General features: G+C 45.0%; 2 protein-coding genes across 3 annotated transcripts; both read left to right on the forward strand.

The window, feature by feature from the left end:
* The first annotated feature begins 893 nt into the window (after positions 1 to 893).
* RAB29 (RAB29, member RAS oncogene family) lies at positions 894 to 5,528 on the forward strand. The gene is made up of 5 exons (XM_032203222.1): positions 894 to 1,029; positions 1,984 to 2,055; positions 3,288 to 3,469; positions 4,548 to 4,669; positions 5,328 to 5,528. Exons 1-5 carry the CDS (start codon positions 906 to 908, stop codon positions 5,443 to 5,445), a joined length of 618 nt encoding a protein of 205 aa, XP_032059113.1. The 5' UTR covers positions 894 to 905; the 3' UTR covers positions 5,446 to 5,528.
* Positions 5,529 to 10,830: 5,302 nt separating this feature from the next.
* Positions 10,831 to 26,694, forward strand: NUCKS1 (nuclear casein kinase and cyclin dependent kinase substrate 1). Of its 2 annotated transcripts, none has more exons than XM_032203064.1 (8): positions 10,831 to 11,115; positions 17,972 to 18,021; positions 19,072 to 19,177; positions 21,516 to 21,571; positions 21,898 to 22,047; positions 22,737 to 22,889; positions 23,657 to 23,806; positions 24,497 to 26,694. In XM_032203064.1, the coding sequence occupies exons 1-8, from the start codon at positions 11,099 to 11,101 to the stop codon at positions 24,694 to 24,696; spliced, it is 882 nt and encodes a 293-aa protein (XP_032058955.1). In that variant the 5' UTR covers positions 10,831 to 11,098; the 3' UTR covers positions 24,697 to 26,694. The 2 variants fall into 2 exon arrangements, with proteins under 2 accessions (XP_032058955.1, XP_032058956.1); XM_032203065.1 differs by having other exon boundaries at positions 10,833 to 11,115; positions 23,660 to 23,806.
* The last annotated feature ends 700 nt before the right edge of the window (positions 26,695 to 27,394 follow it).

Genomic DNA, 27,394 nt, shown 5'->3' on the forward strand with positions numbered 1-27,394 from the left:
TCTCAGGTTTAAAGTTTTCCCTTAAAAGGTGTAAGCATCTATTAAGGCGTAATCAGCTGTTTGAGTACAATTCTTACGTATACACGAACATTTTCCTCTCCAGTTTCCAGCTTTTGGTCCCCGGGGGCTCCTTGCCTGCACCTGGGTTAAGGCGAGCAGGGCATGGGGCTTCTGTGTGATTTGGGGGTGTGTTAAGCAGCCCCTGGCTCTGCGGGAGCTGGTGGCACTGAGAGGGCTCTGCCTACCCCCCAGGTGTGGGATTTGCTCTTTGTTGGTGTGGAGCAATCCCCCGTGGGGCTGTGCCTGGACAGGACTGTGCTGGGACCTGGGCCCTGCTTCCCCATGCCCCAAATATTAGGGTATTCAGGCACGGGGCGGTTGCCTGGGTCTCCCTGTGGGGACGGATCCTTTTCCTGCTTAGCTGGGGAAAAGGAAAGCAGTGGGGGAGGAAAGCAGTGGGGGATCTCTGCGGCTTCCTGAGGGGGGAAGCAGAGGCACCGGGCTCAGCAGTGCAGGATGTGGGGGAACGGCTCGGAGCTGCACCAGGGCAGCCTCAGCCTGAGCAACCAGCAGCAATTCCTCATGGTGAGGGCGGCCGGGTGCTGCTGGCTGCCATCAGCCCCCGCCTCATTAACAGACGGAGCCCTCATTAAAACGCTTTAACTGCCTGGCCCCAAAGCGCTCAGCTGATCTCCGAGGGTCCCCTTGGGGCTGTTTGGTTGCAAAGAGGACCCTTGGGGGGAGAGAGGGGGTTCGGTCCCAGGGGGGAGAAGCAGCCACAGGCCTGCATGGTGGCAAGGCCGGGTGCCACGGACTACACGTCCCGGCAGCCCCGCGGCCGGTGGCTGTTCCGCCGCCGCCACCTGACCCTCACATGATCGCAGCGGGCGGCTGCGGGGCCGGCGATGGGGCACCGCGACCGCATGTTCAAGGTGCTGGTGGTGGGGGACGCCACGGTGGGGAAGACGTCGCTGGTGCAGCGCTACGCCAACGACAGCTTCAACCGGCACTACAAATCCACCGTGGGAGGTGAGCCCCGGGGGGCCCGCAGCCAGGAGCCGGCACCCTGGGGTCAGGGGCTGAAGCGGCAGAGGATGGGGGAGCCCCGCAGCCTCCCTGTGGGCTCCCCACCGCCTCCTGCTTGGTCTATCCTGGATATTTGGCCTCTATAAAGCGCAATGGGGCCCTCATGGAATGTGTCCTGTGTTTGGCTCTGGGCCCCGGGCTGCAGGGAGGATGCTGAGGGGCTGGGATGTGTTCAGAGAGCAGCGAGAGAAGCTGCTGGGAAAGGGGAGCAGGGAGTGGGGCTGGGGGGCTGGGGGTATTTGGGCTGGAGGCTGAGGGCAGAGCATGTCACTCCTACAGCTGCCTGCAGGGAGGCTGCAGTGACAGGGCAGGCTCTTTTCTCAGCTGACAGGAGATAGGATGCGAGGTAATGGCCTCAGGTTGTGCCAGGGGAGGTTTAGTGTGGGTGTCAGAAGAATTTCCTTGCAGAAAGGCACTGGGACGGGCTGCCTGGGGTGCTGGTAGCACCCCCACCCCAGAGGGTGTTTCATGGGTGCGTGGACGTGGCACCAAGGGACATGGCTTAGTGGTGGACCCGGTACTGTCAGGAGCCTTTCTGCTCTCTGTGTTTAAGGATGAGCTGCAGGTTGTGGTGAGCAGCACACGGGAAGGAAACACCAGGCTCCACATATCTATCAGCAGCTGAATGGTTTAGGCAGTACAGAAAAAACAGACAACTGCCACAAATCCAGCATTTCACTGGTGTTTTTCTGAGTTTCCTGTAAGATTATGAATTTTAAAAGAGGGCATGGTGCATGGTTAGCTCTGATTCTTTCACTTAAAACTTCTGCTGGTCCAGTGCGAGCTGCCACAACTGGGACAGTGACACTGGGAGGTGGCAAGAGGCTGTGGAGGAACAAGCCCCGCAGTGCAGAATGCCCCTAATGAGCTTTCCTTTCTTTTTGGGGGGTTCTTCAGTGGATTTTGCTCTGAAGGTGGTCCAGTGGTCAGAGTCGGAGACAGTGCGACTTCAGCTCTGGGACATTGCAGGTATGTCACATGAACCACAAAGCTGTTCAGGAGTCAATTGAAAGCTCTTGAGTGCTTGGCTTTTTTATTTATTGTTATTATTATTATATTCCTCCAGTAGGAGTCTGCTGCAAACATAAAACCTAAAAGCCCGTGGATTCAAGGGACAGGACTGTCCTGGTTTGCAGTGCTGTCTCTAGTTTGCAGCAGTAGTTTTAATATTTAACCAAAAACTCATCTGCAAAGAACACAGCAGCACAGAGGATAAATTCTATCAAGCCTTTCTTTGCAATTGCAAAGGCACAGCAGATGAATGGGGGGAGAGCTGATCTGTAACCAAGTGCATAACCTCCCAGCTCCGAGTCTGGTGTGCAAATTCTGATTTGTGGCGTGGCAGCCAGGCCCAATTCCCATGTCTCAGTGTGTGAAACCCCACTGAAGTCGCTCTGGTTTCGCTGTCAGGACCAGAGGGGCCCGGGCAGTCGCTCCCTGGCTGCTCAGTGACCTGTGCGAGCAGGGCTGGGGGTTTCCTTGGGAACAGGCGTCCCCCCTGGAGCAGCAGAGCCCAGCGAGCAGCAGTCATGGAAACAGGACGCCGTGCTGAGCCGGGGTGGCCGGCCTGGGTCAGTAGTGGGGCATCTTTGGGGGGCTTTTGGGGTGGGCCAGCCGTGCAGCCCGCTCAGCCATCCTCAGATGCCCTAGTGCCAGAGGGCAAAGGCCAGGTCAGTGCCGTAGTGGCTCGAAAATGGCACCTCTGGATGCAGGGTGGCAAGGAAAACGGGGCTGTGCGTGCCTGCTTTTTCGCCGTTCAGGCGTGTGCGTCAGGAATCTCTAAAAAGAAAACAGGAAGGAGAAGTTTGCTGCAAGAGGATTGCAGCAAGAAACTGATTTCGATTGCAGTCCCCAAAAGGCGTTTAAGATTTGGAAGGCAGAGCGGCCACCCTCATCCAGGGGCTGCGCATCCAGGGGATGTGAAATTTTAATATAAATTGTTACACTGGGAGTCGGGCAGAACATTTCTGGGACACCTGAGTGGCTGGGTCGGGGTTAGGAGCTCTCAGTTTGTCCCAGTTCCCTGCACTGCTGAGGCACCGAGGCAGGATGCATCTCAGTGCCTGTATCCTCATTATGTAGTGGAGGTAGACGATGTCAGCTGAGGAAATGCGGTACCCTCATGGGCAGGCAATTTACATGAATAAATCTAAAAAACGGTAACTTCTGGGGGGATTTTTCTTTTCCTTTTGATCCTGAAGGGCAGGAACGCTTCACGTCAATGACACGGCTGTACTACAGGGAGGCATCCGCCTGCATCATCATGTTCGATGTCACCAATGTCAGCACCTTCAGCAACAGCCAGAAGTGGAAGCAGGACCTGGACAGCAAGCTGACGCTGCCAGACGGGAGCCCCGTGCCCTGCCTGCTGCTGGCTAACAAAGTGAGCAGCTCGAGACACGCTCTGTGTGTGTACACGTTTACCTGTTCTTTCCCAGCTGCAGGAGATGCCTCCACTGCTAAGCCTTGCCCTGTGCTGTACCACAGCCTGTGGGCTTTTTAATCCTTTCCTTAATGTCTTTGGAATTTTCTTTCTCTACCTAGGAGAGTGGTAGGACCTAAGGCTGGATGGCACTTAGGAGGTGTTAGCACCTGCTTTGTCCTAGGATGCTTCTTTTGCTGCTGGAGCTAGAGATCAGTACCTTGGGCACTGAAAGCTTTTCTTCTGCTTTCTTGGTCTTTAACTTGCCTGGGGAATTTTTGTGGGAGGAACTTGAGCTGCCACAGCAATGGCTACTTTTCCTTTGGGTGCAGTGTCAGGTTTCGCCGTGCAGAATGGGTGCTGTCTTTCAGTGATTTATTTCTCGTTCGTTTAAAAAGTACTTTTCTGTTCCTTGCGTGCCAGCGTTGGCTCAGCAGCCATTCCCAGATTCAGTTTGAGACTTGCCTGCTTTGAGAGAGTCTAAAATTGGAGACGAATCAAAAACATGCAAGGTGGGTGGGAGAATGGCTTTTCTTCTCCACTTCTTCACAAGCAATGAACTGCGATAGCAATTTTACAGTAACGTTTGTGCCTGCATGAAGCCATGTGACTGCACGGGCTGCACTCCCACCAACACGAGCTCCCCTGGGACAGGTTTCCTCACTCTCTTCATGCTGTCCACTGACATCCATGGGATGGCCTCGGTGGCACCACAGCACTAAAATCCCCTTGGTGCTGCTAGGCCTGGCAGATTTTGGATGAGTGACAGTGCTTTCTTGTCCTGTTCTGGAGGAACCTCCATTCCATGCGTGCTTGGCTGAGGTGTGGCAGCATCTGAGATGAGATAAATGTACTGCTGCTTGCAACATCCCATTAAGAACCTTGCCCTAGGAACGCTCAGATTGTGATCTCGGAGATGCGCGGGGCTGAGCCCTCCTGCTGCCTCCACACAGGCACTGCTGGGGTGAGGGGAGAGGTTCCCCTCCCAGCTTAAAAATTAAAAGGCTGAAACTTAAAATGTCTGACTCTCCTTTTGCAGTGTGACCTTTCCCCGTGGGCAGTGACAAGGGAAGAAGTGGATCGCTTCAGCAAAGAAAACGGCTTTTCTGGCTGGGTGGAGACGTCTGTCAAGGAAAACAAGAACATTAATGAGTCCATGAGGTAGGCACAATGCCTCGTGGAGCATCTCAAGAGTTAATTCCCTCTCTCAGACACCGCCATCTGAGGTGAGGGGAGATGCTGTCAGGCAGTAACAAATGGCAGCAATAACGTGCAAGTAAATCTCCTGGAGGGAAACTGAATTCTAAAAGGTCAGAAGTTCTTCTGTCCCTGGTTAAGCTCAGGCATGCTTTTGGGAACAGAAATGCTTTAATTGGTACCAGGGATGGGTTTTTCCCATATGCTGCCTTCTTCCAGGAGGATGGGGCTTCTGGTGCAAATATATTAGAAATTCTTTTGTGATGCACTAATCCAAGAGAGGATTTTGCTTGTTCTGAAAGGTGAGAGGCAGCAGCGCTGGGCATTCGCACCGTACCTCAGGTAGGTAACTGGTTGTGGTGTCCCAGTCCTCAGGCCTCAATTATGGTCACTGCAGCCTCCTGGTGCTGCCAGGAAATGGCAGTGGAGCTGCTGTCAGTGCGGATCAGGCTCCTTAACCTCACTCTTCAGTCCTTCAAGTTCTGGAATTGTGTGTTCTCCTAGGAGGAGTTATTTCTATTTATTTTATTTTTTATTTTATTTTTTGTATTGCCTCGAAACTGTGTGGCCCAATGCTGCTTGTGTAAGAAAATAACCAAAGTCACGTGTGTTTGTCTTCTAGAGTCCTGATTGAAAAGATGATGTCTTCGTCCACCCGTGATGGAAGTTCCTCTGCTTCTGGGAGCGGGGATTACATTAACATAAAGGAGGCATCCCCACCAGGTTGGGCTTGCTGTTAGGTGCACTGACTACACCATCTGCTTGGGTCTAGCAGCAATGTCCTTTTATTCTTTTTTGTATTTTTTATTTTATTTTTTCAAAGCAGCTCTCACTTTTTTTTTTCTTTTTTTTACATGATAGTGAACTGTCTTCTCTTTAGTGCATATTCATGCTCGGTAAAGCATTGCTGCAATGACTGGGAGTGAGAAGTGGAAGAAGGCTGAGAACAGGATTCCTTTCTTCTCGTGCAGCAGCGACTGGAAGCTCTGCTGCTAGTCATGTAGCACAGCCTGTGTTCGAGCACATGGCTTGGATTAATACTTTTTATGTTTCGAGCACTTATCTTCATCTTCTCACATGTGACGACCTGTCCCGGGCAGGATGAAGGATGTGGAAAGTCTATTTTTAATATCACTGCACCTTTTGTTCCCCACAGCCCGCACCCACCACACACAGTGGCACCACTCCAAAGCCTCACAGTGCCCTTTATGTCATGCACACGATGCTCACGCGGTCTCTCTGTGCCCGTGGATCCCCAGTGTGGGACTGCAGCAAACTCCTTACTTCGTGCTGCGGAACCATGGACCTGTGCTGGCACGTCGCGGAGAGACCGACGCACCCCAGCCTTGTCACCAACTGTCCTTAAGATGTGAAGCCAGCTGTGGGTTATGACTGTGTCCCACTTTACCAGCCGTGTAAAAATAACCGGTGTGCGAATTGAGAATTCATGCAGCACGGCTCTTACTCACGTGTACACCGACCAGGGGGCGTAGAGCACAGACCCCGAGTTTGTGCCAAGAATTGCCCGGTTGCCTTCTGTTCGTTCATTCTCCCTCACCCTCTGTCCAGCACAATCCTACGTATTCTGTTCTGCTGCCACTTTATTAGGGCACTGAGAGCTGAATGAGGAATAGGTTGTAAACTCCTTTGTATGACAGAACAACAGTTCTTTTCACTTTTAGAACACCCTGTATCCTACAATTTCGAATAGCTTTGCAATTGCTGATGAATTGCCTTCCCACAATTATTCTGTAGCGATGAGTGAGTTTGGTAGCAGGGATGGTGCTGGAAACACAGCTCTCTGAAAGCCCACCTGCTGGTTTTAGTGGTCCAAAGGGGAAGCGAAGGAGAAGACTTTGCAGGGCAAAAGGAAATGAAGAGACCTGCTCCCTACTTGCCTTTTGATGCCTGCTTTTCCTAGCACGTCCCCTAGGTATTTGCTGTTGTTGAGAACGGTTCTGGCCAACAACAACAACAACAAAAACAGGTAAAAGCACTCTAGATAGTTATCTTAGAGGAGTTATTAGGAACCTCAGTCTGCAAGGCTGTTGTTACGTAGCATTGTATGCACTTTATGTAAGCGTGCTATGCCACAGAATTGTCTTGCCTGGGTTTTGGGTTAGGATTTAAACAAGTGCTCTTCAATAATGTTTTCCCTTCCCTAGCAGTTTAAATAAGCAGAGTGCTGAGAGAGGAAAATATTGGAAGACTTTCCTTCCAGAGCACAATTTGAAAACGGTTTGTTCTGATTCACGCTAATTTAGGACTGATTTTCTTTGGCAAGGTACTCCTGTCCGTCTTTTCTTACTCTATACAATCTATGGAGGGAGAGGACAGTAAGAACAGGAACCGATTACCTTCACTAGGCACAAAAGAATGCTGAGTTTTTGTTATCTGGACTTGAGAAGGACAGGTAAACAGTAAGGGCTATGAAATTTAGGCCTAATGTTGTGTTCTGACTATTTTATTAAAAGCTAAAGTAGCTGGGGTAGGATTCTGTTGTGCAAAAATTGACAAATTCAGCTTCATAAGCACTTAAACTTACCTTTTCCTGTGCCACTGGATTCACTGAAATATATGAAATGTGTAGAACTGGTTAGCAACAAAATTGAACTCTAGTTGAATTCTACTGCCTAAACATACTAGGTAAAAGAAAAAAAAATGATTTTTTTAATCATCCTATCAGTATTTTTAGTCCTCTACGAAATACGGAGAAAAGGGTCTAAGATACGTCATGAAGCTGTTAGTATTCGTGTGTTATTTATTGATTTCTCTATGTGCACCTCAAAGTGTTTGAGCAAAGAGGTCAAGTGTAGGAGCTGCCTTAACAGATGAAGAAATTGAGACAGAGTGGAAGTCTCTGCTCAGGACCAACCAACCACTCAAGTCAGTAAAAGCTCGGAAATGAACAGGAATTTTATAACATGGGTTAAAATGCCTTATTTATACCTTTTGTATACCATTTTTTTACATACCAGTTTCTCTTTAGTATCTGGACCTCTTAATTTTTCAGAAGTGCCTCTCAGAAACAAGCAAAAAGCCAAAGGAAGAGCTTTTATGATTTTCTTTTATTATACATAATTTCTGCTGGGCCCAGAGATTTCTGGTACCAGTGTATGCCTTGGCGGTTTGTTTGTTTTTTTCCCACACTGCTTGTTAACATCTTAATAGACACAGCAGACAAGTAAGTGTAGAAAACCAAGCCTGCACAACAGAAACAGTCGTTACTCGAGATCGGTACAAAAACACAGACAGGAAAACGATTTTACTGTGCAGATGTGTGTTTGTTTTTTTTTCAGTTTGCTCTGTGGCACATAAGGTACTTAAAAAGAAACAACAAACCAACCCTTGATTCAGTCTCGTAAAACAAACTGATTCAAAAGCCCCACCTAAACATGTTTTTTTTTGCTGCGTTAATTTGTGAAGAATGCTTACCTGTGAGATTGGTTCTGCCCAGCTTGTGCTGGTTGAAATAACACATTTTTAAAACAACCAAAAAGTCAGCTTGATAGAAGCTCATTTTTGGAGAGATATTTTAAACAAAGTTAAATCTGATTCATAAAAACTTGATCTTTCAATATGATGCAGAAAAGCATAGTCTTTATAGTCTATTAGGAACAACTTGTTTTTAAAATGACGCTTGATTTTTCCTTTCTGTAGCGCCTTCTTTGACTTTGTGCTCTTTATGAGACTCTGGACCAACTGTACCTATTTCATTCCCTTCCACATGTTGTTTCTCATTTCTGTAACTAATTTGCAGTCATGAGACTCAAAAACATTACTTTAGCTTTGTATTTAATATGTTGATGACAGCAATCCATGGGTCAACAGAGCCAGGAATTTTTACTGTAATAGAATTTGAAATCATGAGGGGAGACTACAGTTCAGAAACTAGTTGGCAATATTGAAATTGAGCTTTTTTTTTTAAAACAGTTCGCAGTTATGCACAAGTATTTTAGAGACAGGGTTCTGATTACTGTAAAGTTGCAGTGTTATCGTGTTTATATAAAGAGAAGAAACTGCTGGGAGGTTTTCTCCATATCAATCAGTAACTAATGCACTGTTGCAGAAGTTTGAAATAAAACAAGTTTGACATTGCTCGTGTAGTAGTTGTTGTTTTCCTAAGAAATGGGTTCAGGAGTCCAACACAAAAACAATATTGCTGTCAATAACAGGAGATGGATAAAGCATACAATGTGAACTGCTCTGTGCTGCCAGCAAAACAAATTAGATCCTTTTCACTGAAACATCTTTCTGTTCTGATTATTGTAGTCTGATTGACCTACAAGTGGGACATAAGTATGCAAAACTTTTGCATCTGCGAGTCAATCATAGTGGCTTTTAATCCAATATATCCAGCTAAGAGGAGAAAGAAAAGAATTCCTTGATGTGGCTGTCTGTTAATACGCCTTCCTCCTTATGGCTCATTAATTCACACAGTGCATTTTGAGGCTGGCTATGCGGGCAGGCAGTTGCTCTGAATGCCTCTCTTTCTTTCCTGATCAGCTTGATTTTCATGAGTATTGACTTGCACGAAGGACAGGGCACATCTGAATTGATCAGAAAAATGGCACTAATTCCAAAGGGGACAAATTAAGCTCGGGAAAGGCATTAAATGAACTCAAATTACTCCTAGGATTAGGTAAAAGCTGACCATGTTTCTAGTGTAACACCAGTCTTCTCAGATAACCCCAGATCTAATAAAATGTTTTAATGTGCTGTTTGTAGTGAAACAGGAATAAGTCTCTGTAAAGACTGAAGTGCAAAAGCACGTTGCTGTTCCCAAAGCTGCCATGTTCACGGGCAGTGGAGTTATGTTTTATTTTGCCATGGCAAAAAGCAGCTCTTATTAATCATAATGAGTAATTACGGATTTCTAGGGGATTAGAAGTGTGAGGAACCCCAAACCTTCCATGGACTTTCTTGTATTTTACGTAAGTTGTGCATGTTTGTTGGATCTGCTGATGGGCGCGGGCAAACGTGGTGCTGCAAACGCCATCAACGCCGCTAATGAAATCCACGCTTGCTGAAAACAAGAAAAATAAGAACTTCACACTTCGGCACACTCCCAAAGCGGCAAGGCGACGTCGGAGCGAAGCCCAGCAGCCTCCCCGCACCCCCCTGCCCCACACACGGCCTGGGAACCGCCTCAGGCCCTGAGGGGAGGCGATTTTGTGTCCCGCTGTCCCGGGGCAGGAGGTGCCCGTGGCAGCCTGGCGGTGAGCATCCCTCCCTCCATCCTTCCCTCCCTCCCTCGGGCAGGCTGCCATGACAAAGGGGCCGCCGCCTTGCTCTAACCTCGCTGCCTAAACTGCGCCCGGCCCCGCATCGCCTCAGGGGCGGCGTGAGGCGAGGGGGGTGGGGGGCTCGGGGCCGGGCCCTGAGGGGATTTCGGGCTCCGTGGGCCCGTTTGTGAGGCGATGAAGGGGCTCGGGGCCGGTCCCTGAGGTGAAAGGGGGTCCCGAGGCCGGTCCTGAGGCGAGGGGGGGTCCCGGGGCCCGGCCCCGTGGCGCTGAGGGGCGGCGCGGCGCCTCCCCGCGTTTTCCCTCCAAAACCACCCCCCCCCTCCCCTCCCCGCGCGGCGAATCTGCCGATCCCACCCCACCGCGAAAAAAAAATAAATTATATATATATATATAAATATATATAAATAAAAGAAAAGAAAAGAAAAATCGGGACGGGTTACTTGCGGCGGAGGAGAGGCGGGGCGGTGAGGAGGAGGAGCGGGGGAAACGCGAGGAGGCGGAGCGGCGGAGCCGGTGTCGAATCTGCCGGCGGTCCCGCCGCGCGGCTCACAGCAGCTTGAGCGTGTGGGGCGTCCTCGCCCCCCTCCCCGCGGCGACCGGAGGGGCGGGGCCTCCGGGCCGTGATGGTTCGAACTAACCAATAGCGAGCGGCCGGGCCGCGCGGGCGGCCAATGAGCGGCGGAGGAGGCGGTGCCAGCGGGGTAGGCTGAGCCGCCCCCCCCCCCCCCGCTCGCATCCTCTCGGCGGTGCGAACGCGACCATTTTGCGGGGGGGAGCGGCGAGCGGCGGCGGGGCCGGGCCGGGCGGCGGCGGGGAGCGGGGCGGGGGCGCGCGGCCCACGCACGGCGGCGGCTCCGGCGGCTCCCCCCTGAGGGGGCTGAGAGAGAGGCGGCGGCGGCGGCGGCTCCGGCACCGTTGGGCCTGAGGCGCTGGGCCCGGGGCTCCCGCTTCAGGGAGGGAGGGGACGGGCGTACGCGGAGCCCGCAGGCAGCGAGCGGCGGCCGCTTGGGTGATTTTATTTTTATTTTTTTAATTATTATTAGTTTTTCTGGTTTATTTTTATTTTTATTTTTTTTTCATTTTTTAATTTTTTTGCCCTTCGGCTGAGGGCGACGTCCCCCGGGCCGGGCCCGAAGCGCCGGGGAAAATGTCGAGGCCTGTCAGGTGAGTCCTTGGCGGCGCGGAGGCCCCGCTCCCGCCTCCCTCCTCCTCCTCCTCCTCCTCCTCCTCCTCCTCCTCCCGCCGCCGCCCTCCGGGGCCCGGCCCCCCCCGTTTCTCCCTCATTCCCCCCCCCCTCAGCCCCACGCCTCGCCTCAGGCCCGGCCCGGCCCCGCCGCAGCTCCAGGACGGCGAGGCCGGGAGGCTGCAGCCTGGGCTGAGAGGGAGGCCGCCCCCCCCCCCCCCCCCTCCTACCCCTTTTCATCTCCTATTTTTATTTATTTTTAACTTTATCGGCAATTATCGCTCGGTGGCGCGGGCGAGGGGCGCTGCTGACGGTGGTGGTGGGGGGAGGTTGTGGAAAGGGGAGGCCCGCGGCGGGCGGCGTCCCACATTTTGTGGTTGGGGGGGGGGTTAAAAAGGGAAAAATAAATAAATAAATTAAAAAAAAAAAAAAAGGATTTCTCGCCGTGACCCACTTGGGGCCGGCGCCATTTCGGAGCCGCGGGGCTCGGCGGAGGCAGCGGGCCGGGGGCTGCGGGCAGGGGGAGCGGGGCTGTGCGGGCCGCCTGGACCACGCTGAGGGGAGGAGCTGCGGCGGCCACCGCCTCCTCTCCTCCTCCTCCTCCTCCTCCTGCTGCTGCTGCTGTCCTCCGCTCCCTCTCCTCCTCCTCTTCTCCTGCTTCTCCTCCTCCTCCTCGGGCTGTCCCCCAGCCCCACCGCCCGCTGGGGGGCTGCGGGAGGAGGAGGAGGAAGAGGAGGAGGAGGAAGGAGGCGGCAGCTCCGTGCCTGGAGTTTGGGGCCGGATAGCGGTGGCGGCGTGCAGAAGTTGCCGTGCTCTGAGCCCGGAGTGTGTTCGGCTTTGCTTAGCCCCGGGGAGAGCCCCGAGAGCCAGCTCGGGGTTTAAATGCTCTTTGCAGAAGAGGTAAGGTGTGTCATAATGTGGGCTCTGTTCACTTGTTGCAGTCCTAAGGCTTATGTTATACTTGGAGCCTCTTACCTATTTAAATGTGCACGTGTATCGGTGGTAACTTTGGATTTAAGTCATACCTCTAATATGTAAGAGTTAAAATGGAGATTTAGGGCTGCTTCACACAATCAGGAGGTTTGGCACGCTGATTAGTGAAACAGTTGTTTTTCTATAGCTTTTTTTTTTCTTTTAACCAGTAGTGTATTCCTGCATGCAAAAGTAAGGGCGGATAAAGCTCCGAGTTCCCCTCCTAGGGAATTACCTCGGGTCTAAAAGGTGATGAACAGCACCGTGCATACCGTGCTCTGAAGCATCAGTTTTTGGCCTTTTGTAAGCCAGCACGTTGGACTAGATGGACTAGTGGTCTGATGTTGAATGGCAGTGCCTGTGTGCTGAAATGCAGCGGCGATGTGACTTTGCTGCTCACTGTGACACTTCAGTGTACGGTCTGCTGGTGATTTACTTGCCAGCACTGGAGTCTTGCTACAGGTAAGGAGAGCGTTGTGTCTTTAAAGGCATAGTTTGTAAGGTTTCTGCTGTCGCATACCTTTGTGAGCAACCTTTTATAAACTAAAGAAATCCGTAAAATCCTGCAGTGTTGTGAAAGACCTGGCTTGTCTTACTCGCAGTTGACAGGTGCTGGCATACAGCAGAACTCCATGCCAAAGTCCAGTGTGTGCTTGTAGTAGCACAATACCTGCTGGCACGTGCCAGCAATAGTTGGAGCAATTCACTATCTAGCTGGATTTAGTAGCTTTCAGGGGAAAAATGTAAATCTTCAGAAGCTACTGCGCTGGGAGAAGTAGAGAACTTCTAGCAGAGAACTGGAGAACTCGTCAGAGACGAAAATCCAGAACTTTTAAAATTATGCAACAACTTTTTTTTCCTGATTATCTTGTTGATAATAAGGGTGTCTGGTGAGAAGTTCTCTATCAGAATCAGATTTGGTGGTCTCTTGAATTAATTTAATATGTCTGTTAGTTTCTAGTGAATATATACACAGCTAAAACAAAGGGCTTTGACAGATACCCCTAGTTTCTGCTCGTCAGTAGAAGACTGTCTTAAGACTGAGTCTGGTTGTTGAATTCAGTTTCTTGTAATTAAGTAGCAATGAAACCCACGTATTTACAGGTTTATTGTTCGTGTTAATTCAGAACCAAATACTTTTTATGCAATTAGGCTACTGTTGGGTGGATAATGATGGTATCCGCACTATTGTTAGAAAATGGCAAGTAGTGAAAAGGAAAGGAACTTCCTACAGCTACTGAACTTCTGCACCATGTGGCTAACTTCTGAAATGCTGCCATGAGCATTTAGAGTTGCTGGTTACGTTACTATGTCCTTATCTATTTCTGAATACAAGTAAGATAATGTCAAGCCCTCATTTTTATACACAGCAACAATTAATGTATTTTAAGTGAGAATTTTGACTCTGAATTTGGGAGGAGTTCCCATTTGCTGCTCCGTACTGGTCACTTTTGCTTGCTGGTGCTCCTCTCCTGCAGGCACTGCAAAATGAAACTGGGCAAGTATTGAAATCAGAGTGGTTTTCTGTTTGTTTGAATATTGAAGCCAGTTAAGAACAGATATCTGTCTGTATTTCGAGGCCATATAGCTTTATGTGTTTAGCTCTTCATTAGTAACTTCCAGTATTGCATTGGCACTACAGTGGAAGGGTGGCTCTTTGAAACTTTAGTTGCAGTGGGGAAAAAAAAAAATCTATTAAATATAACTTGCTTTATTGCCACTGTTGTACCTGGGCAACATAAAATGTAAATGGTGAGATTCTGGATAACTTCCGTGGGTTAGCAGGAAAGGAAGACTTCCTTGGGATGGCATTTGACTTGAGTAATGATGCCTGGTAACGTCCAGGGATGAGCAAAATTCTTTGCAGATAAGTAAAAAGGCATGGGCCTTGCTCTGGGAACTTTCAGTCTAAAGAGAAACAAAGAGCAAGGGAAAAGTATGACAAAAATCAGTTTTTCAGGAGCAGTGCAGGTTGCAGAATTGGCTTTTTTCTTTTTTTTCTTTTGTTTTTTCCCCTTTGCATCAGAATAGTTCTATATTGTATTTTAAAATCTCCTCATTTGTAGTTAGGTTCAGATGGAGGATGGGCGCAAAGCTGCTAAAACTGTTGCTGCATAAATCATTTAATTGTTTTACGGAGTTTCAAGTCATGTGTATCCCTAAAAATTCTGCAGATACCATGAGCAGTGCCTAGTCTTACAGACGTTTGGAGTTACACCAAGTCCAGACCCAAACAATGACCTCTGTAATTGGGAACCTCTAGTCGGTGAGTCCTGTCTGAGTACAGTTGTGCCAATTTTTCAATAGACTAACACCATAGCGACGTGCTTCAGGTACATAACTGTCACTAGGCTTTGATGTTTCAACTTCTGATATGTAATTATAAGTTAATGTCTGTTTATTTAAGGCCTGAGTCTAGCACCGCCTATTTGTTTTGCACAACTTTGAAAACACCTAGAAGAAATACTTCCTATCTCTCTTTTTCTTATCTGTATAAGAAGGCAGCAGAGCAGTGCTTTTAACAGCAGTATTTATTGGTAGCCTGTTGCTGGTTGAGCAGGACAGCTTTACCCAGGAATGAGGATTAGAAAGTGAAACTGTGTCTGTGCCAGGCCCTGGGCCAGAGGGAAGGTCAACAGCTCCTTCCACAAATGCTTGGTTGGAGAGTTACATGCTGGAGTTTAAAACAACAAAAACCTCAGCAACCGTTTAATCTCTCGTTCATTCTACTTCTCAAATTGTGTAAGAGAACAGATTATTTCTGCTGATAATCACTTGACCTGAGCACTCTTCTGCACTGCATGGTGAGCCCAGTCAGTCGCTTTTTTGAATACTCCTCTAAGCTTTGATTAGGATGTGTATGTAATTTTTTAAACTTGGACTTTAAACTGTGGGGTTTACTGCCTGTGGAAATACACAGGGATCTAAACATTCCCTTTTATTTCTTTTTTTAAAAGCTTTCTAACTGATTATTACTTTATATTCTGATACGTTAACTCGTAAACATGGTTTGAGGGACCTTGTTAGCCGAAGAAGAGATGCTATACAATCCTTAACCGCTTGTGGAGGTATTTAGCAAGCCTTTTGAGTGATGATATTGCTTTTCATCATTTTAAAATTGATTTCACTCTGATAAGCATCAAGTATGAGTTGTAAGAACTACTGTGCTCTTCTGAGTTCTTATTAAATTACTCGAGTGTTACTTGAGTTAACCAAGTGCTTCCAGTGTAACATGTCAGTGGGTTTCTGGATGAGTTACTTGTTATTTCAGAAATACAGAGCTGTCAGCTGGTACCAAAACGTAAGCTCTCAGGACTTCTCTCTGTACCTTTCCTCCCCCAATCTCCCTTGCATGCACACTTCACGTGTTAAGCTGAATTAGCAAGTGAGTTATTTTACAATTTCAATGTGTTTTAAACCAGATTGAACAATATCCATCCCAGATGTCTACTAGACTGTCTTTTTATGCTCAGTCTAACTGAATTTTGCTGTTTATTCTTGTCTAGTTGCTTGCCTTAACATATTTTAGTGTCTGCTAGGGGCAAAGAGATGCTCCTCACTGAAAAAACAGCAAGTGTTCTGTTTTTTTTTTCCCCTTGGATCTCAACTCTGGTGAACTTACCTGTCTTTATTGCTTGGGTTTAATGAAGGAGGCAGTCTTTGTATGCTTGTAGCCATTAAGCATTGCACAACAGTGCTGTTCACAGTTAGAAATGTAAGGAGATCTAAATGGGGTGAATGCTGAGCAGAGTGAGAAGAATGGCAGATGGAAGAGCAGTTCTTGTTTCATGGTTCTGCTCTTGTGAGCTTCTCTGGCTCTGGTGGGAAGACGTAGAGATTTCTATGTTCAGTAATATCAGTGTATGCATCCCTTCTTTCTTTCACCCTACTCTGTCCTGCAAATGATTTTTCTCTATGGTACTGCTCCTCTAGGCCAGGCAATGAGAGCGTAGCAGAACTTGCTCTCCAGCTGAAAACAGATAAGGTACAGTGCTAAGAAAGAGGAAGAACAGATTTTTTTGTTGTTATATCTGACTGTGTCACACTTCTAGTATTTGATTTAGTATGGGCCTTTAACAGAAATGAGGAAGATGAAGCTGTGTATGACCAATGTACTGCAAGGTGGCAATATTGCAATTCCCATTTTGCTTGATAGTGATGTCTGAAACACTGAAAGACAGATGCTTACCAAAATAAACCGAATTTTCTGTTAGTTTTCCACCTGCAGGCAGGAGATGGTCTTCAGGACACCTTCCTGTTGGAAAGGAGGCCGAGTGTGAGGCCTCACCTAGGTGGTACACCACGGTGAGCCTTTTGGAGTCTGTGTAGTACTGAACTGGGGCTGCTGGTGAGCGGGCAGTGCTCTGTAACATGGTGCTGTTGTACTTTGTTCTGCTCACATTTACCCTGGAGCTTGGATGGGATTCAACGTGTGGAAGTCGAATGCCTGGTCTTGCCTTCTTTTGTTAGCTGTGTTTTTTTATTGTTGTTTGGAGCTGAAGAGGCTTTATGTAGGCTTGAAATAAAGTAATTATGCAGCTTCCTCTTCTGAAGGCTGCTGCTGTAAGCCATAAATAGAGGTACTTGTACAGGAGGGAGGCTTCTAATTGGTTTCTAATTGATCAACAGCCAGCACACAACAATGGCTGTTGCGTATCATTCAGCTGGGCAGTCTTAGCAGCAGTGGGTGATGTTAATCCCAAAATGCAGTGCAGTTCTGCAAAGTACACATGGAATTCAGCAGGCTTGTTCAGAAAGGAAGGGTGTCGTTGTTCGTGTGTTGGCTTCTGCTTGCAGCGATCCTTGAGTCTGCGCTGAGGGGCAGGTCGCTTCACCTCACACTTGCCCAACTTTTTCTGTGTGTAAAAGCGAGTTCACGAGATGGTGACTGCAGAATTTAGTTCTTCACTGGGCTGGGGTCAAAGGGATTGTTTTCAAAAAAAAAAAAAAAAGAGCAAAAGCGGAGACAGGGGAAGGAGGGCTAAATCTGTCTTCAACTGCTCTTTCTCCTTCTGCACATCCTCCAGAAGAGGAGGGTATTTGGAATCTGCCCCTGACCCACGCATTGCCAGCTGGAACTGCAGTGTAGTGCTGAGCAGCTGGACCAGGGGGCAGTTAAAGCTTGTCAGTAAAGCAAAGGGTGCTGAAAAACTAGCCAACAACTACAGAAACCTAAAATACTAAGTGCAAGTAAGTTTGTTGGTGAGTGAGGCATTGCTTTCAGTAATAGCTGCTTATGTAGTTGCCTGATTTTGTCTATCATTGGCCGTTGTATTTACCCTATTAAGGGCACCTGGTTACCTGGGGGACTGGCAGCTTGGTTAGGGAGCAGCAAAGCTGCTGATGCAGTAACAGAAGTGTGGGTCTGCGCACAGCTTTGAAACAGGGTGTGAGGGGGAGCTCTGTCTTAAGAAAGTTGAGGCCGATGCATTCTTTAAATGCATCTTTAATCTTTGGGTGCTGCTTTTTTAAAATGCTTTTTAATCTTTGGAAATAGCTTTTAAAGTGTGTTTTCTCTGTAGTTGGAACAATGATACATGTGTAGTTTTAGTAATGAAAGAATCGCATAACTTGTCACTGCAGTCATGAGCTGTAAGAGTGCTGCTTATCAACAATCACCTTTCACTTCTTAGACTATAATTCAGTCTGCTATGATAGGTCCCTAGGAAAATGCTCGGATATACCATGTTTTCTTTTGAGACTTCAAAGGTGTAGATGGCTTACGTAAATAAGTCTTCTTGGGAGGTGTTTGGGCTACAAATCCTGCACTGGAAACAAGAATGTGGTACTTTCTTCTTACTTTAAGAAAGCTTTTGTACCTTAGAGTATGAATTGCTGATTTATTTATTCCCTTCATTTTAACAGGAACAGGAAGGTGGTCGATTACTCCCAGTTTCAGGAATCAGATGATGCTGGTAAGTGACTTTGTTCTTAACAATATAACATCCTTGGGCTACAGCTGTTCATTTTTGGCTTTGCATATTAATTGTGTTGCTTGTAGTCACATCTTTAACCTAAATTCTAAGGAGTTTCTGCTCTTCAGTCTCTGAACTGTTAATGAACATTTGAAAATATAATGATTCTCGTATGTTTTGTATTAAACAAACAATGGTGATACAAATCTTATTATTTAATGCTTGCATTGTTGTAGTGCCTTTAGGCTGTTGGCAGCAACTGTATCCTTCCTTGGTCTATGTTATGTTCTGTGGCAAAATCCCCCTGATGCCACTTCTTTTTTTTTTTTCTAAAGTAAAATATGTTTTCAGTTTATTTAGTGGACTTTAGTTAATTCCATAATGTCAGGCATTTTTGTGAATTGCACCAAAAAAAATAATCTTTGTATATTCTGTTCTGCGTGAATTAATGAAATATTTCTGGAAGCCATATGGAATATGTTTTATGTTCTTAGAAAATAGACATACTGCTACTGTTTCCTAAGGGAGATTACATTGATAATTAATGGAAACAAATATGCATAGCTCTTAATTGCAGTCCTGTTACTTGTATTGTGTAATAGCTGTAAAAACTTACACCGTAAATTGCTCTGTGATGATATACTGTTCCCATCAGAGGACAGTAAATAAACTTCTTGTTGTTAAAAGCATAGAGAGATAAGTACAAATGTCAATTGTGAATAGGTTTTCTTAATAACTTTGTATTTCTAACTAGCTGTAAAATTAAGATACTGTCTCTTGTGAGGCATTTTGGTACGTTTCAGACTTGATTGCACTCAGCATTTTTATTATGCTGCTGCTGGAAGAAAAGGTAAATCACTAGTTTAAGACAGGACTTTTTGTAAAGTTTTCTTTTAAGATCTGTGATTATTTTTTTTAAGGGCTACTTTTTGATATGCCTGAAACGGTCCATTTAAAATATAACGGAAGAAGTCATTTTGCTGTGGAGCTGAGTCAATTTGCTGGGAGCTAAGGGTTTGATTCAAAACCATTTTCTGCTGTCCTATCCAGATGAAGATTATGGAAGAGATTCAGGTCCCCCATCCAAGAAAATCCGTTCGTCTCCCCGGGAGGCTAAAAACAAGAGGCGATCTGGAAAGAATTCTCAGGAGGACAGGTAAAAGAATCACTTCATCTGTTAAGAACATGCCTGCAAACCTTGTCTTGCACGTGGAGAGCAGTATCTTCTGAGAGGAGTGATTGTAAGTGCAATTCAGAGCCTGCAGTGTAAGAGCTCTCAATCACAAAGCTTGCATAACCAGCTTGGACATTGAGGTGGTTCGTTCTTATTTGAGTTGGCAGGGAAATCATGTGTAAAGTACTTGTCACTACTGCTTTGGCATTAAAAAAAAAATAAAAAATAAAGGCGCTTTCCAGATCTAGGCAGTAGGAATGGCAAAGAGGAATGAGTTACAAAAATTGGTAACTGGTACAATTATCCAGGTAAGACAGTGGCTAGATGCATTTAATTTTCCATGTTTTTTTTGGTATGCTCACAGTGTTCCTCTGGTTAAAGATTAAATGGGGTGAGTACAGTGGCAGCAGTAGTAGGGGCCATTTGTTAGTTTTGTGGTTCTTTGTTTTTCATTTCCTGTTTTGTCAAATTCAGAAACCATCTTGTTTTGATAACCGAGTTGCTCTGACAATGTCAAATGAGTGAATTGTAAGTGATGTCCTACTACAGGAAAGACTTTCACTATTAGAGTGAAGGCATCTAACATTTCCCAGTAACTATGATCGGCAAATGGTTGCCTTAAAGGTGATAAAAACAGGCCTATTAAATAAATTGACTGCTTTCATGACAGACATCAACATAGAGGGTCTGCCAGCTGGTTCTTACTATACAAACCCAAGGTATTTCTTAACTGTCTTGGATTGTTTGGTGGAATGTAGAAAACTTGCCAGAGGGTATGCTTTGGAGGCTTCTCTCTGTCTTTTTTCCTTATGCTCCTGTGCTGTAAGGTGAAAGCTGAATGAATGTTTGAATAGGTTCCTCACTGTTATGAACTGAGAGGGACAGGCAATTTTCACCCCAGCTTTTAATTGCCCTGAAGATATGAACATTGTTTTGTGTTTTTTCTTAATCTTGGAACTGTTTCCAGGAAGGAAAAGCCAAGCGATTGTTTCCTGTCGCCACTTCAAATGTGTGTTACACTGTTTTGACACAAATGATGGATAGAAATCTAATGCAGAACTGATGTTATGCAAGTACTTCTGACATCTACCTACATTTCTGGATAAATCTAGTTCATTCATTTCTTGACAGATTGGCACAGTTTGCTTAGGCCAGTGTATATTTCTGCTCATGCAGCACTTACATGAATTCTAGAGGTCAGTCTGCCACAGAAGTGCTCGCAAATGCCTGTAATGCTAGAAATAAAAACTTTAGTAGGTGTGACATTGTATAAAGAATGAGCTAGGGAGCTCCCAAAGTAACTAAGTAGTTGACCATAATGTCCAAATAGCTTTGGGGATATTTGAGTAAGAACACTTCTGTTTGTATTACAAACATTGCAGAGGGCCTGAATGGGACACAAGTGTGCGTGTTTAAGTGATTTGAAATCCACGGTTCTCTCCATGAGACGGAAAACAAATGGGCCTATGGGGCCATAGTATAACATGTTATCTAAACTATTAGTATTCTTCAAAAATATCGTGTGTCAGTGCCAACTGCCAAACCTGAACGTAGCGAAGCCTCGGTCTGTTGTTTCCTGACCTTTGCCAGAATGTGCAGCTCAACCATTCCTGAAACATATGTTGTACATCAGCGGCCCTTGATACAGTATTCACCATTCCTGTTTAAAACACTTATTCTCTGACAGCGTGCTGCTTGGAAAACCACCTCTGGACAGTGGTAGTGACAAATGATGGGGATTTGAATTAGAACAGAAACATTAGTACTTCCTTGATAGTGGAAGCCTCTAATGAGGATTGAAACCACTAGAGGGGGTTGGGGAAAGTCTGTCAGAGATCAGATCATCTGAGAGCTCACAGACCAACTATGTGCTAGGTAACTGGTTAGGCAGAAGGAAGAACTCCAAAGAAAACAATGAGATGAAGACAGGTGATGATTCTGTAAATCTATTCAGAATAAAACTTTACTCCATCTATAGACTGAGCCATGTATTAGCATATAAAACTTCAAAATCCTGATTGTAAAATGGAAGATGTCTGAATTGTCGGTAGGTTTTGGACCAAAATGCATGGTTCATCTCATCCTTATCTCCTGGTTGATTCCCTTGACTCTGCATAAATTTATATGTGATTAGGAATTTGAAATTTCTAACCGTGATAACTACATATGTTTCTGAGTAGTGCTAAAGTATAACATCGTAATGTCCAGGAAAAGTGCATATCCCTGGCTTAGAGATCAGTTTGCTCTCAAATTTCTATTTCCCATACAGCAAATGACTGGTTAAAGTACCAATTAAAACCTCTCTTTCTTTCCTGTTCAGTGAGGATTCAGAAGAAAAAGATGTGAAGACCAAGAAAGATGATTCACACTCGGCAGGTAACTAACTGTTGCACTGGTAATGTTATCTTCAAAATAAAGACCAGTTTTTAAGGAAGTTATGGGGGTAGGATTTGACATAGGAAAGGAGTTCTTTGTTTAGGGAGGGAAGCACTCTTCTAGCCCACTCGTCTTAAGCTGGATGCTGCCTCTACTGATTGTTGCTTCCAGCTCTTGTTTGGGATAACAGATATGTTTTGTGTAATATGATGCTGCCATAAATTGTCTTCACGGGTAGATAGATGTAGGTTAATCTCCTCCCTGGGGTTCTCATCAATATTTCACAGAGTGATAGAAGAAACTTCATATTTTCTTTTTCCTTCCAGATGAGGACTTTGGCAGTGAAGATGACGACTTAGGAGCAGATGATGGCAAAGCTGACAGTGACTATGAGAGTTCTCAAAAAAGCAAAAAAGGAAAAAAGGCTAAACCAGACAAGAATAAGAGAGCCTCTAAATCCAGGAAAAGGCCTGCAGGTAAAGAAATGATCGCTATGATTATTTTAATTTTTTGAGAAAGTCATTATGATAAGTGCAGTATTCAGTAAGTATTATTATTGATTGCATTCAATCCCTACATTGTGTTGCAGCAGTTCTGCACTGTGTATGCATTCATTACACATTTTATGAAGTAGTATGAAGAGGGTAATAATTCATCATGTCTCTTAAATTTTAAGAGGGAGAAAATTCTTCAGCTGTGGGCTTTCACAGTTCTTAGGTTCTTTAGTATTGTGGCTAAAAATACCAAGTTACAGATTGCACAGTAAGGAGCTACTGTGTTCTAGGCATGTAGTGATAGTTGTGCATTTTAAGCATAGTTTGTGATAGATCTGATTTAAATAATGTTTTGCTTCAGAGATACTTTAATGCTCTCCTTGGTGAGTAATGATATGGCTGTTAACATTGATGGCAGGCGAATAACGCCCTAGTAAAAAGGGTTGCTACTCTCTACAGTGGAAGATGCTGCACTGGGTCATTGTTGAATGACTCCAGAAACATACTTGATGACTTGAATGTGTTCTCCTCAGCTCAATTATTCACTGAGCACCTTGATTCGCTTTTTCATGAAGGACTTGACTTTTGTCTTGCTCACCCACTACCTGATGAAGACATATGGTGGCCTGTGTTTTGTGTCTTCGTTATAACATGGTGACTTTGTGCTGCAGAGGACAGTGAGGACGAGAAGGAAGACCACAAAAATGTGCGTCAGCAGAGACAGGCAGCATCTAAAGCAGCTTCCAAACAACGAGAGATGCTTATGGATGATGTGGGTAGTGAGGAAGAAGAACAAGAGGATGATGAGGCACAGTTCCAGGAGAGTGAGTAACTGGGATTGGACTGGCACGTGTCATAAAAAGTTGAAGTCAGTGTGGCATAGGTATAGTACCAAACATAAGTTTATGGGTCAGGCCAAACAACAAAAGGAACACAGTTTGGTTTCTGACTTGACAATGAAAACACAACTTGTCCTTCTTGGTACTTCCTTGTTAATGAATATCTGTCCAGCAGACCAAGTTTATATTTTTGACATCTAGAACTTTTGTTTTTAATTTGCAGCAGTATGTCTCACAATGCTCCCTCAGGGTTGCTTATTTCCTAATGTTTCTTGCTACCCCATCAGTTTTGAGGCATTGCTGCTACTTTTGGAAAGATGTCAAAGTACTTTATCCTTGATTGATCAACGTAGGCCAGTTTCTTTCATGAGAATAGATAAGTCTAGCATGTAATGAATTGCATTATGAATTGCGCTATTTCAAGTTATTGAAATAGTGCAAACAGGATTTCAGAAAGGAGTGAGAGTACCATTGCATAAAGATCACTTAACTTCTCCCTGTCAGGAGATCCTTTTTACTTTGGAATGGGTTGCTTAGAGCATATTTTGAGGTCCTCAAAACACTTTCCTGCTTTGTTATAGTACTTTATCCCTACCAGTATGTCACGTTTCCTTAAGACAGCAGATAAGTGGAAGCTCATAAGGTCGCAGAGTCTTGGTCTTCTGACTGCTCTGTGTAACTGGCGTGTATATCAGCTGTTTGTTCTGCTTCCTTTCCTTGACTTCCAAAGCTTAATTTTGTTCTTGTTTCAGAAGATTCAGGAAGCGATGAAGACTTCCTCATGGAAGATGATGATGATAGTGATTATGGCAGTTCGAAGAAAAAAAATAAAAAGGTCTCCAAGAAATCCAAGCCAGAGAGGAAAGAAAAGAAGATGCCTAAGCCCAGGCTAAAGGCTACAGGTGGGTCTAAGAAGAGCTGTGCAGTTTGCTTTAGAGACTAGTATTTATTTTTCTGCAGTAGAAGACTCTGGAAATTTTGGGTCGGTAGGCATTAACGCGTAATGTTGAAGGGCTAGGTCATGTAACTAGTAACTTACCATGATTTAAAGCAACACAAAGTGGCTTTAACTCTTGCTTAGTGAAGAGGTTGAGTTAGTATCTATGTCTCATTGGCAAAACCCGTGTAGATTACAAACTTCTATTGGCTGCAGTCTGACTTTTTGTGCATTGTGGCCAAATAATATAATTGGCGGCTTTGACAGGGACTCCTGGTCTTTGCGATGTTTTCAGGGTGGAGGAAGGTGGAGAAATTAGAACCAAAGAAAAACTTGATATGCTACTGCAGGAAGTTCAAAATCATAGGTAGTGGCATCTGTACTAGTTTGACAAGAGGCTAGCTATGCTAGTTGATAACATCATATCTAGTAACCAGTCAGGACTTGCAATTAGATGGTTCTAAAGTCCTGTTAGCTAACTTTTCATTCCCTTCAGTTTTGAATGGAATGTATAAAACACCCTGTGTGTGGTTTGGTCGAAGTAAAATGAAACCTGTTACTGTAATGTCTTCTAAATGCTGTTTGTATGAAGCCATGTCACTTTCTTGTCTTGGTAGCCGATAATAACTTTTATAAGCGTTTTATTTTTTTTCAGTGACTCCCAGTCCAGTGAAAGGCAAAGGGAAGGCAGGCCGACCCACAGCTTCCAAGGCAACAAAAGAAAAGACCCCATCCCCCAAAGAAGAGGATGAAGAGCCTGAAAGTCCCCCAGAAAAGAAAAAATCAGCCAGCCCTCCACCAGAGAAGTCAGGGGATGAGGGATCTGAAGATGAAGCACCCTCTGGTGAAGATTAAATGGCAGTTGAGGAAATCTTTGTTTAAAAAAAAAAAAAAAAAGAAAAAAGAAAAAGGAAAGAAAACATACTTAGGGATAGAACACGGTTTTGGCTGTGGCTTGACTCATGGGCTTTGAACGCTGTCTTTACTTTCAGCTGTTTAATACAGTGTATCCTTTTTTTAATAAGAGGAAACCATTATACAGTAATATTTTGAAGTCACTGTTCTCTGTTGGCCATTCCGTTCTCCCTCCCCCCACCAAATCTGAAAGCCATTTGAGACAAATTAACAGACCATTTAAATATATATTTTTTTCAAGGGATACTGCAGTTGTGAAGCAATAAGGTTTGAGACTGATATGGGGAAACCATACTTACAAATTGTTAAGTAGAATAGATTTCCCGGTGCTGGTAAGAGTCCTTTCAAACTATTATTATGTATTTGAGTATGTGGTTAAAAAAAAACAACAACAAAAATCTATGCTTTAATAGTTTTGTTGATACGAGTACATTCTCTCAGAAAAAAATGTAGTTAATAGGAATTCCAGTTGAGGAAACATGGGGAGGAATCCTGTGTTTCTTGGAATCATGCAACTTTTTAATGGAAAACAATCAAGAGACTTATAGATGGTCCACTGTCCTTTATTTAGAAAAAGACCCTCAAGTTAGGATGCAAGATCTTTGTCTTTGCTGGATAGAATCCTATTCTGCTTTAGGCAAATTGCAGTTTGTTCTATATGATTTCACATACACAGCCTACAAGCTGCTCACATCCATAAATCCTGTTTTACTTCCAGGGTTGGCTGTAGATGGGCGGAATAGGGAAGAGAAATTGAAAACAATTTTTAAAGCTCTGGTTTCCATCTGGTATTGTGGAAGTTTTCTTTAAAGTTGTTCCAAGGAAAAAAAAAACATGGACAATATAAAACTAAATTCTTTAGCTTTTGGGGCAAGGGATGTCCTTTTATAAATGTGAAGCAAAGGATTCCTGTAATGCTCTGGTCAGTCTCGGATCCCATGAGTCACGCTGAAGTGCTTCTCTTCTCTCCCTCCATCTGTCCTCAGAAAGGCTATGTAGTCATGTCTCTCAGCCTCTCCAGCTGCAGTTTTGGACAGCAGAATTCCATCAATAGTGACACTACCCCAGTATCACTTCCATTTCTTCATCCCTCCATCTGGCAGCACGGGGGGGGCTTCACACTCATTCTGTTCCTGCATCGACATGTCTGCCTCTGTTGGTCATTCTGCTCCCTAAGCCTAAAAAGTACGGAGTAGGGAACAGTATTAAAGGATGAAGCTGGGAGGAAATGGGGTTGGAAGCAGTGTAGCAGGGCTATAGTTTTATAACAAAAGCAGGATGTCCCTCTAAATGCAAGAAACTTGAGATGTGTGTGGTGGCATTTTAATGTGTTTTTATCAAAGCAGCCATATCCTTTTTTTAAAAAAAAGTACAAAAATCTTGGTTTTCAAACCCTAATACGGAGGTTGCTGCCATGTTGGTAGAAATATTAAAAACTGGACCTGCCATTTTCCTTTTTTTTTCTTAAACCCTTTGTGCTTTCTGTATGTTGCTCACCGTTATCTTATAGCTGACAAGTTTTGCATCTTTTTTTTTTTTTTTTTGTCACTGAATACATGTTTTGTAACCAGCCTCTTGAAGGTAACATAAGGCAGCTAATTAGTTGGATTTCTGGTGCACGTGCTACCAGATTTTTAATCCTGTTTGGATTTTAGAGAGCTTTTAGATATGACACACTAATATGACCAGGAAGGATACTTGGCTGAATGGCATAGGGAGCCTGAAGATGCTGAGCACAGTGTGGAGCCTAAACTCTGGAACGGAATATTAATATAACAGCCGAGCGATTGTCTTGTGTGATTCATAGCCATGGATTTTATGGAGGCTGGTAAAATTACTTTACCTTGGCTTATTAAAATTTAAGTTCTCTAACATTCTTTACTATAATGAAACTACTGTTGCCGTTACAATAAAGATGATCGGTGTTTCCATTGTAAATCTTTTTTTTAAGTGGTTTAACTTTGCAGAACAGCTTAAGGCTGGAGTCAAGTAACAGTCTTGAAAAAGAAGTGAATGTAACCTCCTCTCCCACGCCTCTTCCCACCTTTTAGGTTTCTGGGAGAGCAGAGTTTCTTGTATCCCCTGCGTTCCTGGTCCAGTGCTCCTCGGGTAATATGGGACAATAAATGGCCAAATTTTAAATAACATTTGGATTGATATTTTGGGGGTAGCATATACTTTCCGAGTGCGTTCCACATCGTTGTTCTCCTTCAGTCCAGACTGTTTTCAAGTTGTTATAGTCTACTGGGGGTATTAGTTTCTTTTTGGTATTAAAGTCTTCAAGAACTGCATAAATGCAGAATACCTCTAGTTGATCTGGTCAAACAGTTGTTTCTTTACATGTTAGACCAGATTTGTTCTGAAGAGTGTATTTTGTAAGTACCACTTAAAGACATGTTTGTTTGTTGTGTTTTTTGGGTGTTTTTTTCCCCTAACACAGTTAAGTTCAGGCTGTGAAAAATAAGTTTGTTTTCAGTTCAGGTTTTGGACTGTGGATTATTTTATGCCTGTCAATTTCGGCCCTTTATCCTGTAAATCTGTTCTGTTTTCTCATATATTCATCTCTAATGGCTGTTACAGGCTGCATGATGCTATCTTTGAGATTGTGTCACAACCCAAACACTATGTAAATCCTGTA

This window comes from Aythya fuligula, chromosome 25, assembly GCF_009819795.1.
Source record: "Aythya fuligula isolate bAytFul2 chromosome 25, bAytFul2.pri, whole genome shotgun sequence".
Classification (NCBI taxonomy): domain Eukaryota; kingdom Metazoa; phylum Chordata; class Aves; order Anseriformes; family Anatidae; genus Aythya; species Aythya fuligula.